The 17,517-nt window shown below is 30.5% G+C and overlaps 2 protein-coding genes across 4 annotated transcripts; both read left to right on the top strand.

The window, feature by feature from the left end:
• The first annotated feature begins 7,596 nt into the window (after window positions 1-7,596).
• On the top strand, window positions 7,597-10,233 carry LOC145181775 (uncharacterized). The gene is made up of 2 exons (XM_090070806.1): window positions 7,597-7,764; window positions 8,169-10,233. The coding sequence occupies exon 2, from the start codon at window positions 8,169-8,171 to the stop codon at window positions 9,966-9,968; it is 1,800 nt and encodes a 599-aa protein (XP_089926932.1). The 5' UTR covers window positions 7,597-7,764; the 3' UTR covers window positions 9,969-10,233.
• A 286-nt stretch (window positions 10,234-10,519) lies between these two features.
• On the top strand, window positions 10,520-17,517 carry LOC145180285 (uncharacterized). Of its 3 annotated transcripts, none has more exons than XR_016446379.1 (8): window positions 10,520-10,794; window positions 10,910-11,176; window positions 14,787-14,888; window positions 15,024-15,116; window positions 15,407-15,472; window positions 15,544-15,769; window positions 15,883-16,042; window positions 17,322-17,462. XR_016446379.1 is itself a non-coding variant. In XM_090070807.1 (8 exons), exons 1-8 carry the CDS (start codon window positions 10,599-10,601, stop codon window positions 17,489-17,491), a joined length of 1,284 nt encoding a protein of 427 aa, XP_089926933.1. In that variant the 5' UTR covers window positions 10,520-10,598; the 3' UTR covers window positions 17,492-17,517. The 3 variants fall into 3 exon arrangements, 2 of the variants coding, with proteins under 2 accessions (XP_089926933.1, XP_089926934.1); XM_090070807.1 differs by having other exon boundaries at window positions 15,544-15,773; window positions 17,322-17,517; XM_090070808.1 differs by lacking the exons at window positions 14,787-14,888; window positions 15,024-15,116 and having other exon boundaries at window positions 15,544-15,773; window positions 17,322-17,517.

Below are 17,517 nucleotides of genomic sequence, written 5' to 3'. Positions count from 1 at the left end.
AAAGGTAATCAGGTTTTCTTTTTATAAATCGTATAAATGCGTCAATCGTAAATCTTAAAGAAAAAAAAAAAACCACATAAAAACTGAAAATCGATTTACCTATTTACAGTAACCTATTTTGACCTGGCAGTTAATAAAAACATTTATCGAAAATGTAACTATAAAATCTGTTTCGAAGTGCAAAGGATTAACAATACTAAAATAAATTTAACCCTTAATGACCCCAGGTATCAGATCTGATACACAAATTTTAAACCACTGTATTTTTTAAATGGAAGCTTGTTTTTATCTGAAAACACCCGTTGTTACAAATGTGAGAAGTGAATTTTCGATTTTGTACAATTAGTGCTTTTCATCCAGGTAGATTTTTCAGTTTGTAAACATTTGAAAACGGCATTTGCGAGGAGTGGTTCACGTGGTGTTTACCAAGTGTTGTTTTTACTTCTATTTCATATTGGTTTTATAAACTTTTGTGCTGTTTTTTACTTTTTTTTTTTAGAATCAAGGTGCAGGAAAACTTTATAAACTATTTCATGCCTTTTCGTTATCAAATATGCATAACATTTGCTAATTGCATTTGTATGTATCAAATTTGATACAATTGCCGTTTAAGTATGAAAGCTTTTTCAAAAAAGTTCAAGTTTTTATCTTTATTCATTTAAACAAATATAGAAAAAAGTTTTATTGTATGTTTGTTTAGATGAATGAAAATAAAAAGATAACTCTCTCTGATATTTTAAACTATGTATTTGATGGAGAAAGTGATTTTGGGGAGAGTAATGAAAGTGACAATGAGTTTGATTTGGGAAATGATGAAGCCAATACTAATATTGAAGAAGTAAGTGAGAATGAATATGATTCAACAAGTGGTGATGAGCCATTAGCATGTATAGCATCAAGGCCAGTTGAGAATGCTAATGAGACACCTATTAACAAAAATAATACTACACCAACTACTTTTATATGGAGAAGTAAGAACTTTGAACCCCTAGATGACGTAAACTTCAAGGAGCCTGGAATGACACCAACACCAGATATGGAAAAAACACCCTTTCAATATTTTAAATTGTTTGTTAGTGATGAGATGCTGAAAAACACCACAGAGCAAACAAATATTTATATTTTGCAATCAAAAGGTACAGAAAAAAGCATACTAAGAAAGGATACTGAGAAGTTTATTGGTGTATTTCTCAGGATGGGTTTGGTAAGACTCCCAAGTCGAAGATCATATTGGGAAACATTTATGACCTATGATGGGGTTTCTTCAGTTATGGGAAGGAACAAATTTGAAATGATTCTTTGGAATATTCATTTTGTAAACAGTTTAGAAATAGCCGAGGAAGAAAAAGCAAATGACCGCATATGGAAGTTACAAACGTGGGTGAAAGAGCTTCGCCAAAACTTTCTGAGAATTTCACCAGAAGAGTTTCACGCTGTTGATGAGATAATGGTTCCTTTTAAAGGGAAGTCCCTACTGCATCAGTACTTGCCTAAAAAGTCACATAAGTGGGGGTTCAAGCTTTGGGGTCGTAGTGGCATTTCAGGCTTTTTGTATGACTTTGATATTAATCAAGGGAAGTTAAAAAGCATTTTTGATACAAGTTTAGCTGTCAGTGCAGATGTAGTACTCAATTTGACTTCTTCACTGCCTGATAAACACAACTTCAATGATGTTTGAATAGTTTGATAGTCGAATTGAGGAAGCGTAACATTTATTTTCTAGGAACAATTAAAGGTTCACGAATAAAGAAGACACTTCTTCATTCGTGAACCTCTAACTGTTGAGTGTAATTATTTATCTTTATTCCTTAAATTCCCTGGCCCTATAATTTGAGTATCTACAATCATTTGAAGTCTGCTTCAACTTAGGACGTTAAATAGGCTAGAACACTTAAGATAAAGTCAAAAAAATTAAAGTTGTTTAAAATATTAGTACAATTATGCCCGTTGTATCAGGTTTGATACAACTCAAAAAAGTGCATTGACGTCGATTTTATGACAAGGAAAATTTTTCCCACTTTTCTATAGCAAGTAGGATTATTTGTACCAAAAATCAGAATTTTTTGAGCATTTTATGCTGCTTTGGGCATTTAAGGGTTAAAAAAAAAAAAAAAAAAATCAAGATATAAACTGCATTTTTAGCATAATGTTGTCTTGGCTTTTAGTAAATAAATAAAAGCAGTAAGTTCCAATAATGAAACTACCTATTATTCATTTTTAACAATAGACACCAACGTGAAGGCAAGCCAAGCAGTCTATCAACACAAAACATCACAACAATAACACATAACAATAGAATATTTACACTCTTGATCCTAAAATCCAGCGAAAATAACAAACCGTATTAAAACATGAAAGGCAAAAGTAGAAAACCAATTTAAACCTAACTATATATTTATCTTTTTACTAAACATATAACTACATAAAAGTATATTTGTTTTTATATTAAATATTAGTTATTCAACTACTTCAAATTTAGGACATGAAAACACCCTAGATTTAAAGATCAAGGTTGCAAATTCTCCCATACACATTACGCTAAACATTAACAGACATTATTGTGTTTCCAGAATAATTAAAAAAGGCTAGACAACACAACCTAGCTCTAAAACAGTAAAACCGCCTGACACTAAATGCTGCCAAGTCACACCTCTGCTATAAGTACACCGCTTGGCTGGCAAGGTTATCAATCTTGCTCAATATAATGCCAACTCAAACCACTTTGAAAACATGGAAACAACATAATTTAAACATATATACAGCTAGCTATAAACAAATATGGTTTCATATAACACATATAAACATATTAAATGACAGGTATATTTATCAAAATCTATGAAAAAAATATTAAAGTAATAAAAAAAATATAACATTATTCGTGTAACACTTTTCACCTACCATATCTTGAATGAGATGTTTATCAATTTTGAAAAACAAACTATTAAATGCCCTAGTTCTTGAACATGCAACAAATAGTTGACCATGAGAGAAACACGGTTTTTTGAGATATACCCCAACTCTATCAAATGTTTGACCTTGACTTTTATTAATTGTCATTGAATAAGCCAATCTGACAGGAAACTGACGACGTTTCAGAACAAAAGGTAAATTAGAATCTGATAGAGCCAACTGAATTCGAGGAACAAAAACCCATTTAGCACCAGAAACACCTGTCAAAACCTCTGCATCAATATAATTATTTTGAAGAGCACAAACTTTCATTCAAGTACCATTTCATAACCCAGCTTTGAGATCTAAATTTCTAAGTAGCAAAATTACACAACCAATTTTCAATTTTTAGCAATGAGGTGGCATACCTGAAGAAGTTAAGCTGTTCAAAAACTCAACAGGAAAGTTATTTCTTTCATTAAGGTCATCAGTATCAATTTGATCAGCACTTAAATAAATTTTGACCTCACCCGGCAGACATTCAAGCACTTCTTCATTGATAATGAATCAACATTAGTTGGTGTTAAAATCACGCGTTTAGAATAATCATTTTGATCAGCATCTCCAAAAATCTTTTCAACAACTGATTCATTTTCTCTAATAATGCACTGATTTGGTATTTTAATGCATCCTTTAAAAGGATCCTCCTCTTTGACAGGTATTGTTCCATTCCCAAGTTTTAGTAGCCATTGGGAAAGTTCACCTTCCCCATCTTGTACTCTCATCTTTTCAGTTAATGCAAACTTCTGCACCCATTGCCAATGCAAAGAACATTTTACACACAATTCTACTATTTCAGCTGGTTGTGTTTATACACAATTCTACTATTTCAGTTGCTGAATATTTTCATCAAAATTTTCTAGATTTAAGCCAATAAACTCATCAATAACAGGCAGATTGTAATCAGTCAGCATTTTACCACTTTGATTAATAATCTTTTCAATTTCATGAAGAGTAGCTTGTTCAGTTATTAGAAGTGGGATTGAGCGGTGAATGAAATCTTCCATCATAAAAGCTTTGCATGTATTCCAGAGATGTAAAGGATTGTCAGATTTACAAAAGGTCAAAATAATTGAAAACAACTGTCTAATTTGCTTTGGCGTTCGTGTTAAAACCGCCTCAGAAAGAGTATTCTGCCATTCAGTGTCAACAATTCTTTCAAAACACATGCTTCACGAAACGTTTCAAGGACAATAACATTAACAGTACGCACATCCTCCCAAGATGTTGCTCCTTTTGCTTGCAAAAGTAACAGTTTAAGAAAAAACAATTCTCCAGCTGGATTAACTTTATCCATTCTTACTATCACCTTATTACCACCCCTTTGTCTAACCTTCCATTTACAATGTTTATCATCAAATATAAAGTGATAAGGAATGTCTATATAAGAATATTAATGTGCTCTTTCATTTTCAGTATTTAACTTAAACCATGCCGTTAGGTACGTATCACGTTGAGCTGCACAATCTAAAGCCATTTGCTCCTTCTCTAAAATACAATAATTGATTTTCAGGTAGATGTTTACCAAGTCACTGCACTTTGAAAACACAGAAACAACATAATATAAAGATATGTATCAACTATAAACACAATAAATGTGTTTAAATATGTATATAAGGTTAAATATATTCCTTATATACATATTTAAACACATTTTTAAAACAATTATATAACACATATTAACACATACACAAACAGTAAAAAGACACTTTACATTATTATAAAAACACATTGATAAAACAACTATAAAGCGCTTATTACCACATACACATACATATCAAAAAAGCAAACAATAAACGTGTGCAAACAAAAATTTTAAAAATGATGCAAGAAAATTTAAAAGGATTCAAAGTAAACAAAATATATATTTACTAACAATACTCTTTACCTTCTTCTTTTTTTTTTTTCATAAGAACTGTAATCCTCATAACAAAATTTAGCCTTTACATACATTAACATGTGACATGCGCTGTCAGTGTTGGCACAAAATTTTAATTTATTTTTCTAAATTTTCTAAAAAAGAACAAAAATAGTTAATAGCATCACAGAAATTTCAAAGTAGTAATAACCATTTTATGAAAACAGCATTAGTATAACTTTAAATAACATCCATACCTCTATTTTCCTTCTAAAAAATAAAATACTATAAATTAAGTAACAGACCGACCATAAACCGTATTACGGGTTGCTTTTTGCTAGTAAAAATAAAACTGCTAAAAGAAAAACTAAAACAAACAAAATATAAACGATTTAAAAAATTAAAATCCTTTCTACTTTTTCTAATAAAAATTTAAATCCTTTCTACTTTATCTAAAAAAATTGTATATATAACTATTTTTTATATAAATGCTTCAACTATAATATGATCTTAACAACGATTATTTATCTTAATATGATTCTTTATGTAATAATATCTAAACTAATAACTAAATTCCAAAAGGAAAAAAGTTTTAACTCGCTCAAGAGATTTTTCTCCAATGGCCGCGTGCATTTAGATAACGCGCTATTTCAAAGCCTAGTAACTAATGACGAAAAGACGTTAAACATTAAACATTAAGCATTTCTGTAGGAATTATATTATGATTAGTAAATTATTGGATTTGTGTTAAAATTTTCTTATAAACATTTAAGAAATGGAATCAAAATTAGAAGTAAAAAAAAAGACGTTATGCAGAATACCAAGCTAATTATGTTTCTCGGAATCCTGATAAAAAGAAAGAAATGACCAGAATAAGATCTAAGAGATATCGAGAAAAATTGAAAGCCAATCGTAATAAAAAAAGCGGAATTTAGAGCTTTAAAAAGTCGCGCTCTAAAAAGAAAACTTTTAAATCAGTCTCAAAGACCAAACTCATCTTTTAAAAACGTTTAATAAAGGATTGAAAAAAGATTTAAAAGCACTACCAACTTCAAAGAAGAAACAATCTGAAATTTTTTCTATTCTTTCAAATAGCTCTGCTTGTAAAGATAATTCAGGTCTACCTCCAGCATGTTCAAAGCTGTATGGTCTTTCTGAAAGCGATAATTTAGCAATTGTAAACTTTTATACTTTTATAATGAAGATGAAGTTTCCCAAATATCACCAAACAAAAAAGATGTCACTCGAACTCAATTATCTGACCGAAAAGCAAACAATATTCAGATAAGTCATTTACATTATACGCTAAAAGAAGCTTTCAAGTTATTCTAGGAAAAGCATCAGCACATAAAAATTGGACTCAGCAAATGTTGCGACCTTCGTCCAAGCAATGTGAAATCAATTACAAAATTTCCGCACAATGTTTGTGTTTGTAGTTTGCATGAAAATATGCGATATGCCTTAGATGCATTAACAAAATCAATTCAAGCGTCTTAAATCAAAGTTGGATCTGAAATGATAAACAACTTTGTTTGTGAACCGTACACATACGATTGCGCCTATGACCAATGCGTTGCGTTTTGTTTACTCAATAATTGAGTAAACAAAACGCAGAAAACCACAATGCACATTTAAAACATAGTATTTCCTACGTTATGCTGATGTAACTATTCTACCCAAATAAAACACGTCGTCCCGACGTCGGGCCAACGTGCGTTAATATTTCTAGTTTAAACTAGAAATTTTTCATTATATAATGAGAAAACTAGAAAAATTAACGCACGTTGGCGCGTTACACAATATTGTGTTAATTTTTAAACAACTGAACAATTATTGTTCCGTTGTTCAATTATTTGTAGATTTTTTTATTATTATTATTATTTTTTGTTTCAAAAACTTACTTCTATACATAATAAATAGTGTACACAATTAAAATATTTAAATATTTTAATTGTGTACACTATTTATTAAGTATAGAAGTAAGTTTTTGTAGTATTGTATGGAAAAAGCTGTAGTAGTAAAAGTATGGAAAAAGTTTGCCAAGAATTTTTCTTTTACAGTTTTGACTTTCGGCATACTTAATTTGTAACTTTTTTTTATTACGTTTTTTTTACGTTTACATATAATTTTTTGTAGTTTTTTTTCTTTCGTTTTTTACTTTTTTTAAAACTTTTTATTACGTTTAAGCATTGAGTATAAAGGTATAAAAAATGAAAGTGAAACTGGTTATTTTTGCGAACTATTTATTTTTAATTAAGTTTACGTTTTTACGTTGTTTTTTTTTTCACTGTTTTTATTACATTTTTTTATTATGTTTAGGCGTTGAAAATATCAGATATGGAAGTGAACCATGCTCAATAATTTTGCGAGCACGTTGTTAATGATGTTTTAATAGTTTTACAAAACAGTTAATTATAAGTTTTTAGGGCTTTTTCTTTTTTAACGACGCTATTGTAATTTGCTTAAATTTCGCGTATTTTTGAAAACAAAAGGCCCGGTGAATAAAAATGAGCAATAGCTTTTTTTCAGTATTTGGTCAGCTTTACGTGAATAAAAACTTCAAGAGCTTTTCTTAAATTTTTATTCACGTAAAATTGAGCAATTACTGAGTAAATTGCTTACCTTTAAGTGAATAAAATATGAGCAAAACTGCTGAAGTTTTTAATCGCGTAAAGCTGACCGCTTACTGAGTAAAAGCAAATGCTCATTTTTATTCACCCGGCCTAAACTGTGTTATGAAAGTTACTATATATATGTTATAAAAGTATTAATATATTATATATATGTTATAAAAGTATTAATATATTATATATATGTTATAAAAGTATTAATATATATTATTTATATGTTATAAAAGTATTAATATAAGTGGTTTTACGATAAACAAAACAGTTTGTATCACGCGAAGAAGTGGACGAAAGATTGATTTAAGTTAAAATAGTCAACACAAATAAATCGTAAGTTTCTTGAAATGTTTTTACTTATGTGAATTAAAATTTTTGTTTTCTCATCATTATTTTCTCACTTATCTTATCTCATCCGTTTATTCTCTCTTTTTTTTTCATTTTTCTTAGCCTTACACCTTTATATTTTTGTTCTGAATCCAACTTTTTTAACATTATTGTTCTTATTACTTCTTTTTTTTTTTTAATTACTTGTATTAATGTTACTTTCTTTATTATTTCCTAGTTTTAATATTTTTTTATTTATTTTATTGGTTTATTTTAATAAGGTGTCACTCTATTGACTAGTTTTTAACTATATGAGTGACACCAAACCTAACTTTGTAAATTATAATTAAATTTGTAATTTTTGATTTTATGGTTAAATAAATAAAAAAAATAAAAAATAACATATATAGATGTCTAAACGATCATACTGGACCCGTCGGCGTGATATTGTAAAAAAAGTTGCATTGGCAATGGGCAATTGCAAATATTCAGATGATTCGGATAATAAATCTGTAATTTCTCTAGAAACTGAATTTGAGCATTGTAGTTCTGACTCTGGAATGGCTGAAACTGCAACAAAAAATTCAGATAATAATAGTGATGAATATTTTGATTGGGATAATAAAATCTTTGATGACTCAAGTGTTTATAACAGTTCAGAATGTAGTGAGTCTGATAATCAAAGTGAGATTGAAGTAGGATGTTTAAAAGAGAATCTGCGTCAATGGGCTCTAGAGTATGGAATTACAATTGCATCTTTAACAGCCCTATTGAAGTTGTTAAGCTTGTATCACAGCAATTTACCCTGTGATGGTAGAACAATACTTCAGACCCCAGTAACAACCATAGTTCGTGAGCTTCCATCTGGTGGTCAATATTTCCACTCTGGTATTAAAGAAGGTTTGGAAGAATTAATTATTAGTGGAGGCATACCAAACACACCAATGGAAATAGATTTGCAATTTAATGTGGATGGTATACCTCTCTTTAAGAGCAAGAACATTTCAATGTGGCCAATTCTCTGTTTGGTAAAGTTTTCCCTTTTAAAGAACCCATTTGTTGTTGGTATTTATTGTGGTGTTTCAAAACCACCAAGTTTGTTGGAATATCTTGAATCTTTTATAACAGAATATAAACAGTTAAAAGAAATTGGTTTTCATGTAAACAATGTTCATTATACTAACAATATTCACAGTTTTGTTTGTGACGCACCTGCCCGTGCATATTTAAAAAATGTAAAGGGGTGTTGTGGATATTTTGGATGCGAGAAATGCGAGCAGGAAGGTGAACATATTGGTAAAATGACTTTTCCTGAAGTAAATTCTAGATTACGAACTGATGCGCGCTTTGAAGAAATGTGCAATGAAGAGCACCATTTACAACAGGTGCATTCTCCATTAATTGCTTTAAAATTTGGCATGGTATCTTGTTTCCCTCTAGATTACATGCATTTAGTATGCTTAGGAGTAATGCGTCGATTGTTGTATTGTTGGATAGAAGGGCCTCTAGCTGTTCGATTAGATAGTAAGACGGTTTTATTAATTTCAAAAAGGCTTCAACATATGGTTTCCTGTATTCCTAGAGATTTTGTTAGAAAGCCAAGAGCATTGTCTGAAATTCGCATGTGGAAGGCAACTGAATTTCGTCAATTTTTTCTTTATACTGGTCCTGTTGCTTTAGAAGGATTATTGCCCAAGCGATTGTATGATAATTTTATGTTATTTTCTGTTTCAATTAATATTTTGTGCAGTCCTAAAATGTGTAAGTCGTTATGTGATTATGCTAATCAGTTGCACGTGACGTTTGTGCTTAATTTAAAAGTTTTGTACGGTAATGGCATGTTGGTTTATAATGTGCACTCATTAACACACTTGGAAGCAGATGTTAATAAATATGGGCCTCTTGATAACTTTTCTGCATTTCCTTTTGAAAATGCTTTAAAAAATATAAAACGGTTAGTAAGAAAACCTCGTTATCCTTTGCAACAGATTGCACGTAGGTTGAAAGAGAAAAAAAATGTTAAAAGTGTTGTCAAACATTGTGAACTAGGAAGTGATAAACTCCATAAAAGAAAATTCAATGGTATTGTTCAAGACAAACGTTTTAGGAGTTTTGAGCAATACGAAGCTGTTACTATAAATAACATGTATTTATCTACAATTTCAACTGCTGATAATTGCATTATTTTAAATGATAAAAAGCCTTACTGAATTCGTAATATTTTTAATAATGAGAGCGGACCTTTTCCTGTTCTTGAACAGTTTCAAGATCTTTCAGATTTTTATAAATATCCTCTACCTTCGTCAAGAATTGGAATAATGTGTGGTGGTTTTAGTGGTGGTACTTCCCATTATAAAACAGTAAAAGGATCGGACATTATATCAAAATCTGTTTGCATCCCTATTTGTTACAAAGAAGATAATGAAAGATACGTCATAATTCCATTATTACATTCAAAATAAATTTATTTAACAAAACCACTTTTGTATTTTTTTAGTCATTTGTAAATGCTATTATATTTATAATATTAAATAATCTTTTTTTTTATAATAAATTTAACGGCAATTTAACGTTAGGGTTATATTACATAGTTTACTATATAGTGTCTTATAATTTATTTAAGTACAAATTATTCATACATAATTAAATGCAATTTTTTATTTATAAATTTTATAATCTGTTTGAAATTTCATAATATTTTAATCAAATTTTATAATTTTTTTTATGAATTTATAAACAAAAATTTACAAATTAATTATAAATGTATAAAATGTCAAATATAACTTTTAAAAATAGAAGCAATATTATCAATAAATTAAGTAAATTGATTAAATAATATCATGTTTGCTGTCGTTGTTTTTTGTGGCAAGTCCGAAAGTGTGGAGGCAGTACCATTGTCATGGATTACACCTTCTAAAACCCATTGTCACTGGCTTAACACAAAAAATTCAGTGACCATCTCCAAAGCTGTGAAGACCATGCAAAGTCCAAAAGCAGATTGGAAGCAATACAAAATTAGAATTATGATGGAAACGGGTAATTTTATACTTGTGTATGTGTGTGTGTGTGTGTATGTGTGTGTGTGTGTGTGTGTGTGTATGTGTGTGTGTATATATATATTTGTATGTATATACAATTTCTTTTTTTATAGACTCGCTGGAAAAGGCAAAAGAAAAAGCAGCTATTGCTGAGGAAACATCTGATATGGCTTCAGAAATATCTGATGCGGAAGTTGGAAAAAGTGGAAAACGAAAGCGTGCAGCCATAAATTACTTTCCTGATCAACTTGATTTTGTATATCATGATCTGCAGCCAATAACTAAAGTCAAAGCTACAGAGCCAATATTGTTACAGCCACCTTCCATACCTTCATTTTTATCCTCAAGTTTTCATATTTCTACTCCTACGTCTAGTCAAGGTATTAATAATAATCAACGTTGTAAGTATTATTGAATAAAGTATAAATAATAAAGGTCACTGAAATATAGTATAGGGTAAAGTGAGGTTAACTGGGTACAGGTGTTAACTGGGCCACTGGCTGTTCATACTTCTGCAGTTTGAATACACAGCTTTTATTGATGTTTCCCAAACGATCCACTAGGTGGCACTACTTGCTGCTGATTTTGAATGCAAATGGCAGCCATTTTAAAATTTTATTAAGCATTTGTTGTTCTTGGAAGTTACATGTATTGTTTTACTGCAGCGTTAGAAAGTTGATAGAATCTGTGTTTATCAAGTTTTGTGAGTTTTAATAACTGATTTCTGAACTTTAATATAGTGCCTATTTGAATAATTATCACAAATTACGCAAATATTTAAAATACTGGTAAGTTTTTGTAAAAATATGAATTTTGATATAGTGGGGTTAAGTGGGCCGGCTATTCATGTGGTTATATGGGACGGCCCACTTAACCCCACCAATGAAAAATTAATTTAATATAATCATTTAATTAACATTTATATCAACTAATTATGTTTTTTTTTTATTCCAGTTTATATATAAATTAAATTAAAATGCCCCGTCAACGTCAACGTACCACAACGCACAGATCGTATTCCATTGATGCTTTAAAAACGGCAACTGAAAAAATTATAAAAGGAGAACTATCGATAAGAAAAGCAGCGGCCAGTCATCAGATACCAAAAAATACATTAGCCAGGTATGTGCTCAAAGTTAAAAATACACCTGATGGAGTTAAGGTTAATTTTCGACCATCAAATGAACATTTACTCGTTTTCAACTCAAGTGAAGAATTGCTATTGAAAAAATATATTCAAGATGCAGTCAACATGCACCATGGACTTTCATTTACCCAAGTTCGTCGCTTAGCTTTTGAGTTTGCCATAGCAAATAACAAAAACGTGAAATGTAATTGGACAGAAGAAAAAATGGCTGGAATAGAATGGCTGCATTCATTTATGAGACGACAGAGTTTGGCGCTAAGAACCCCCGAACAAACTAGTCTTAGCCGTTGCACTAGTTTCAATAAAACTATTGTTGGAGCATTTTTTTCAAATTTAGAAGGTGTTATTAACCGATTTAATCTACAAGCACAAGACATTTTTAACTTAGATGAGACTGGTCTCACAAGTGTACATAAACCAGTAAAAGTTTTGGCTTTAAAGGGGCAAAAGCAAGTTGGCCAGGCAACATCAGCTGAACGAGGTGTCTTGGTTACAGCATGTTGTATTGTTGGAGCTACAGGAACTGCAATACCTCCATATTTGCTGTTTCCCAGAGTGTTTTTTAAGGAACACATGATTAAAGGCGCACCTGTTGGAACAAAAGGTGCAGCAACAAAATCTGGATGGATGATTTCAGATATTTTTATTGATGTCCTCAAACATTTTGTCGATCACGTAAGACCTACAACAGACAGTCCAAAGTTGATATTATTAGACAACCACGAGAGCCACTTAAGTATTGCTGCGTTGAATTATGCAAAGACTAATGGCATAATGTTGCTGACCTTCCCTCCGCACTGCAGCCATAAGTTGCAGCCTCTGGATGTGAGCGTATTCGGTCCCTTAAAAAAACACTACAACAGAGCCTGCAATGATTGGATGACAAACCATCCTGCGACTCCAATCACAATTTATGACATAGGAGAATTACTGGGGACTGCTTTTCCGTTAGCATTTACGCCAAGGAATATTTCCCAAGTGTTCAAAGCAGCAGGAATCTATCCATTTGATTCCCAAATATTTACAGAGGAAGATTTTTTAGCTGCAACAGTTACAGATAGACCAGATCCAACTGTTTCAGATACAACCATTGAATTGACAACATTACCCTCAACATCAGTATCAACCACTATAGAAATACCAACCTCACTAACTGACAGTCAACTTATTTCTCCGGAACAAATACGACCATTCCCTAAAGCCGGAATGCGTAAAAATAACAGAAAACCAAAGCAGAAAGGAAAGTCTGCTGTTTTAACGGATACTCCAGTCAAACGGCAATTGGAAGAAGCTGCACAAATGCGTGCAAATAAATCTAAGCCTAAGTCCATTGCCCCAAGAAAAGAAAAGCGTAAAATATTAATAGAGTCCAGTGATGAAGGATCATCAGAAGTAGAGTATGCCGATTCTTCATCGGATATTTCAGAATTATCTTCTGGAGAAGATACGGATGATTTTAACCAGCCCATAACCGTCGATGATTTCGTGCTTGCTATGGTGCACGGAGCTAAGAAAAAGTCTAGCAGGCACTATATTGCCAAAATAATTTCGAAAACGCAAGATGGTTTTAGCGTTAAGTGGCTGAAAAATCAAAATAGGACAACAAAATTTTATATTACAGATGAGGAGCTGACCTTCGTTCCTGCATCCGATATTGTTCGAAAATTGCCAACTCCTCTATTTCACGGAGAAACGGGACGATTCGCCAATTTATATTCCTTTCAATTCGATTTTTCCAATTATTCCATTGTTATGTAAACATAGTGTTTTATTAATGTTTAATAGTTGAAATATTCATACAATTTTTTCACATCGAAGGTGTATTTTTTCACTAATTTGTGTTTTTTTTATTGTATAATTTTATTGTTATCACGTTTATTTTGTTTATTAATTCTATCTTTCTTAACTAAATATATTATCAAAATAAAAACTAATATTATTGTAGTTTCACTAGTATGTACCCAGTCAACCCCATAGGGTGGCCCAGTTAAACCCGTCACTGTGGTTAACTGGGCCACGGGACACATGTCTAAAAAATGCAATATTTAAAAGGCCACAGCATATATTAACTAATTCATTTGAATTTATTAGATGGAATATTAATATTCTCATAGTTATGAACAGAAAAAATATTGAAAAGCAGTAATTTGTTACAATTACATCACCCAAAAAAAAAACTGTACCCAGTTAACCTCACTTTACCCTATACTATATGCATATACAATCATGCAAAAACATGTTTACACTTTTTTTGGAGTTTTTCAAAATGTTAGATTTAAATTATATTGTTTATTAGTTTAGGGCAATTCCACGTGAAAACATCCAATTTTTTCTGCAAATGCAACCTTAAGTCTCTGAATTTACTGATTTTTGCACCACTTAAAGATTTAATAAATTATGAATAAAATTTAATCATCTAATTCCAACTGGTTCTAAAGATATAGCTATTTAAAATTTACATTAACTTATTTTGGACTTTGTCATTGTTCTGTGTGGAATGAAAAGCTGAAACTGTATACTTATACATATTTTGGGATGAGGAATCCACTAAAACAACTTAGAACATTTGAAAAAAAACTTAACACCGAAAATTTAGGCATTTATCATAATTTTATTGGGGCGAGTAAAATTACAAAATGCAAATATAGCTAGATTTTATTTTATTCATTTTTTTTTAAAGTTGCATGAATAGTATAGATAGACTTATTACAAAAAATTGGATAGTTGTCTTTCCTAACCAGAAATTAAAACATTGTCGAATCAGGGCTCAATTGCATGCCCTGGATGTTTTTACATGGAATCGCCCTTTACTTAACCCAAATAAATGTTAGAACTGTTTTTAGATGATCACTGGTCAGTTGAAAAGAATTGTGAAAGTTTGTCAGCAATTAACAAAAAACCTAAAGCTCAAAGAATTTCATCTAACACAGCTAATATATATAATGGTGTACATTTTAAAAGTTGTATCTAGTCAATAAGAAATGTTACATTAAACATGTGTTATATTTTAATTGCTACAATATAATGAGAATATATAATTAATTTAGCATTTTAATTAAAATTATTAATCATTTGTACAGGTACTCAATATCAACGTGAAAAACAATATATCAACGAGGGTGCTAGCTTTAGCTTGCAACCCAGTGATTGTGCATTATACAGATCTCCAAACTGTAATATGTTTACTTTTATCAAATATTTGAAATGATTTTTTTCAAAATTTAAATGTTTTATTTTATTTTAAAAAATTTAACATTCATGGTTCCATAATTGTGTGGTTAAGGTGGGTTTCCATAATAAAATTATCTTAAATAATTATGATATTATTAAAGAGTTTAAGCAATTTTTTACAATCGGATCTGGTTGTAAAAGAACTTTGAAATTACACCCTAAAAGGTTATACTAATACGAATTAAAATTAGTGACTCAATAATTAAATACAAACTAAATAATTATTTGTTAGGTGGTTCTTTCGACCAAGATTTATTACCAAAGCCCCTACGACATGCTTCTGCCAGAACAACTGGGGGTAATTTTTTTTTGGAACAATATCTAAAGAAAAATTATTTTATTTTAATGAACAATGATTGATTCTTTTAGAATTACAATTGGAAAGGCTATTTAGATCTCTTGAGGAGTTGAAAGCTGATGTAACTTTGCTAAAAGTACAACAACAGGAAATTCTGAATAGATTTGGAAAGAAAAATATAAATATTGAAAAAAGTTTGCCAGATGGAGTTATTCTGCCGATAGAATCATGGCAGCAAATGGAAATTTTAGAAGCTAGACTAAGAAAAGTATCTTCTGGATCTGCAATACAGCAAATGTTGGTATGAATATTATTTACTTTTATTAAACATGGTTTAACAAATTAAAAATATATATATTTAAGATTTATAAAATTGGTAAATGTTGTTCAAAGTAAATTTACTTTTTTAGGTTAGTTATCTTGGTGTCATTGGTGGTGCCAACATTAAAGATACTACAAGGAGAGTTTTAACAGCTTTGATAACTAATGTTTTAGCTTGCGAATTAAATTTCATGGGACATGGGAAAAAACATGCATTTTCAGTCCTTATGATAAGAAAAATTGTCAATGGTAATTATTAAACTTATATTTTTTATACAATTTAAAGAAATGGCTAATAGGGTGTCTCAAAAAAAAACTTTTTTTGAAAATCAACGTGTGGAAAAGTAAATTCATTATTATTACATAAAAGTAGTTGATAGTGAAATTTTATATATATAATATATATTATATAGGGATTTTTTCTAGGATATTGTCTAAAATCACCTTCTTTACATTAGAGTTGATTTGTGGAGCTGAAATTTTCACTATTAGCTACTCATACATTATAAAAATGATTTTGCTTTTCCACGCTTTGAATTTTTGAAAAAAAAAATTTGCGTTACCCTAATATTTCCTAATATATAGTGATTTTGCCTAATATCACCTTCTTTACCCTAGAGTTGATTTGGAGAGCTCAAATTTTTACTATCAACTACTTATATATAATGTTAACGAACTTATTTATCCACACATTAATTTTCAAAAAAAGTTTTTTTTTGAGACACCCTAATCGCTAATGCATAATATTTTATAGCATTTTTTAAAATTGAAATATATGCATAATGCCTTAATTTCAGTTTTAGCCACCATAACTTTATAGACCTTCCTACTCTCGAGTGCCGAATACAAGGAAGGGGGGTGGGGGGAGGAATTTTTGTAAAAATCTAATAAACAGGTGGGGGGAGGGAGGAATAAAAAGGTTGGTGTTAATTTTTTTTTTAAAAATTTCAGTTTATAAATTCAAATTAAAAACTTTTTCACAAAACACGAACAAAACTATTTGATTCCAGCGCGGCTTGCGGTCAAGTGCACATTTTCTAACAGCTGTTTTATCATAATTTCAATAGAATTTAATATGCTTAAACTTTGGTGAGAAATAAACCAAGTTCGATGATTTTTAAAGCCTGTTTTCACTGAACGTTTTTGTATTTATCTGTGAGTGGCATATTTGATTTTAAAGCCGATTTTCACAGTTTTTTTTTTAGGTCTATGATATAAATTTAATTTTAATAACAAGTAAAAATTATTAAACGGGGGGTCTTTATAAGCTTGGGTGGGAAAAATATTCCAAAATTATTAAACGAGGGGGGGGGGGGGAGTGACGTTTATTAGGAACTCGAGAGTGCGCCAGTGTCTAGATGTATTAAAAATTTAAAACAAAAGAAAAGATGTTGCAATGACTGTTTAACATTGATGTATTCGTTGCTTCTTAAACCAATTTTCGATAGTTATGGCAAAAAGTTCCGCTTGTTAAGTTTAACAAGGAACTTTATGAAATTTATAGATTTTTTTTGTTTTGTTTTATTAGATGCAGTTCGAATCAATCCATTGACAAAAAAAGCTACAGATGCTGAAGTAGAAGACGTAGTGAAGGACTGGCTTCGAAACGCCAAAGATAGGAGCCAAGGTCGCGCAAAGCGGGGAAGACTAGAGTTTGATTTGAACGACGAAGTTGCAAATCCTGTAGAAGAGGAATAAAAACAATTTGCCGCAATTAGTAAGAT

The sequence above is a fragment of the Hydra viridissima genome, unplaced genomic scaffold (genome assembly GCF_058129835.1).
Source record: "Hydra viridissima isolate aposymbiotic clone 2 unplaced genomic scaffold, HvirCarnegie_v1 scaffold_13, whole genome shotgun sequence".
Lineage (NCBI taxonomy): Eukaryota > Metazoa > Cnidaria > Hydrozoa > Anthoathecata > Hydridae > Hydra > Hydra viridissima.
The sequence above is the reverse complement of the archived record's forward strand: the minus strand, read 5'-3'. Positions and strand labels throughout refer to the sequence as shown.

Coding starts and splice junctions, on each gene's coding strand:
- LOC145181775 (XM_090070806.1), top strand. CDS start 8,169: ATGTCTAAACGATCATACTGGACCCGTCGGCGTGATATTGTAAAAAAA.
- LOC145180285 (XM_090070807.1), top strand. CDS start 10,599: ATGTTTGCTGTCGTTGTTTTTTGTGGCAAGTCCGAAAGTGTGGAGGCA. Junction 15,473..15,543: donor TTCTGCCAGAACAACTGGGG/GTAATTTTTTTT, acceptor TGATTCTTTTAG/AATTACAATTGGAAAGGCTA. Junction 15,774..15,882: donor CTGCAATACAGCAAATGTTG/GTATGAATATTA, acceptor TTACTTTTTTAG/GTTAGTTATCTTGGTGTCAT.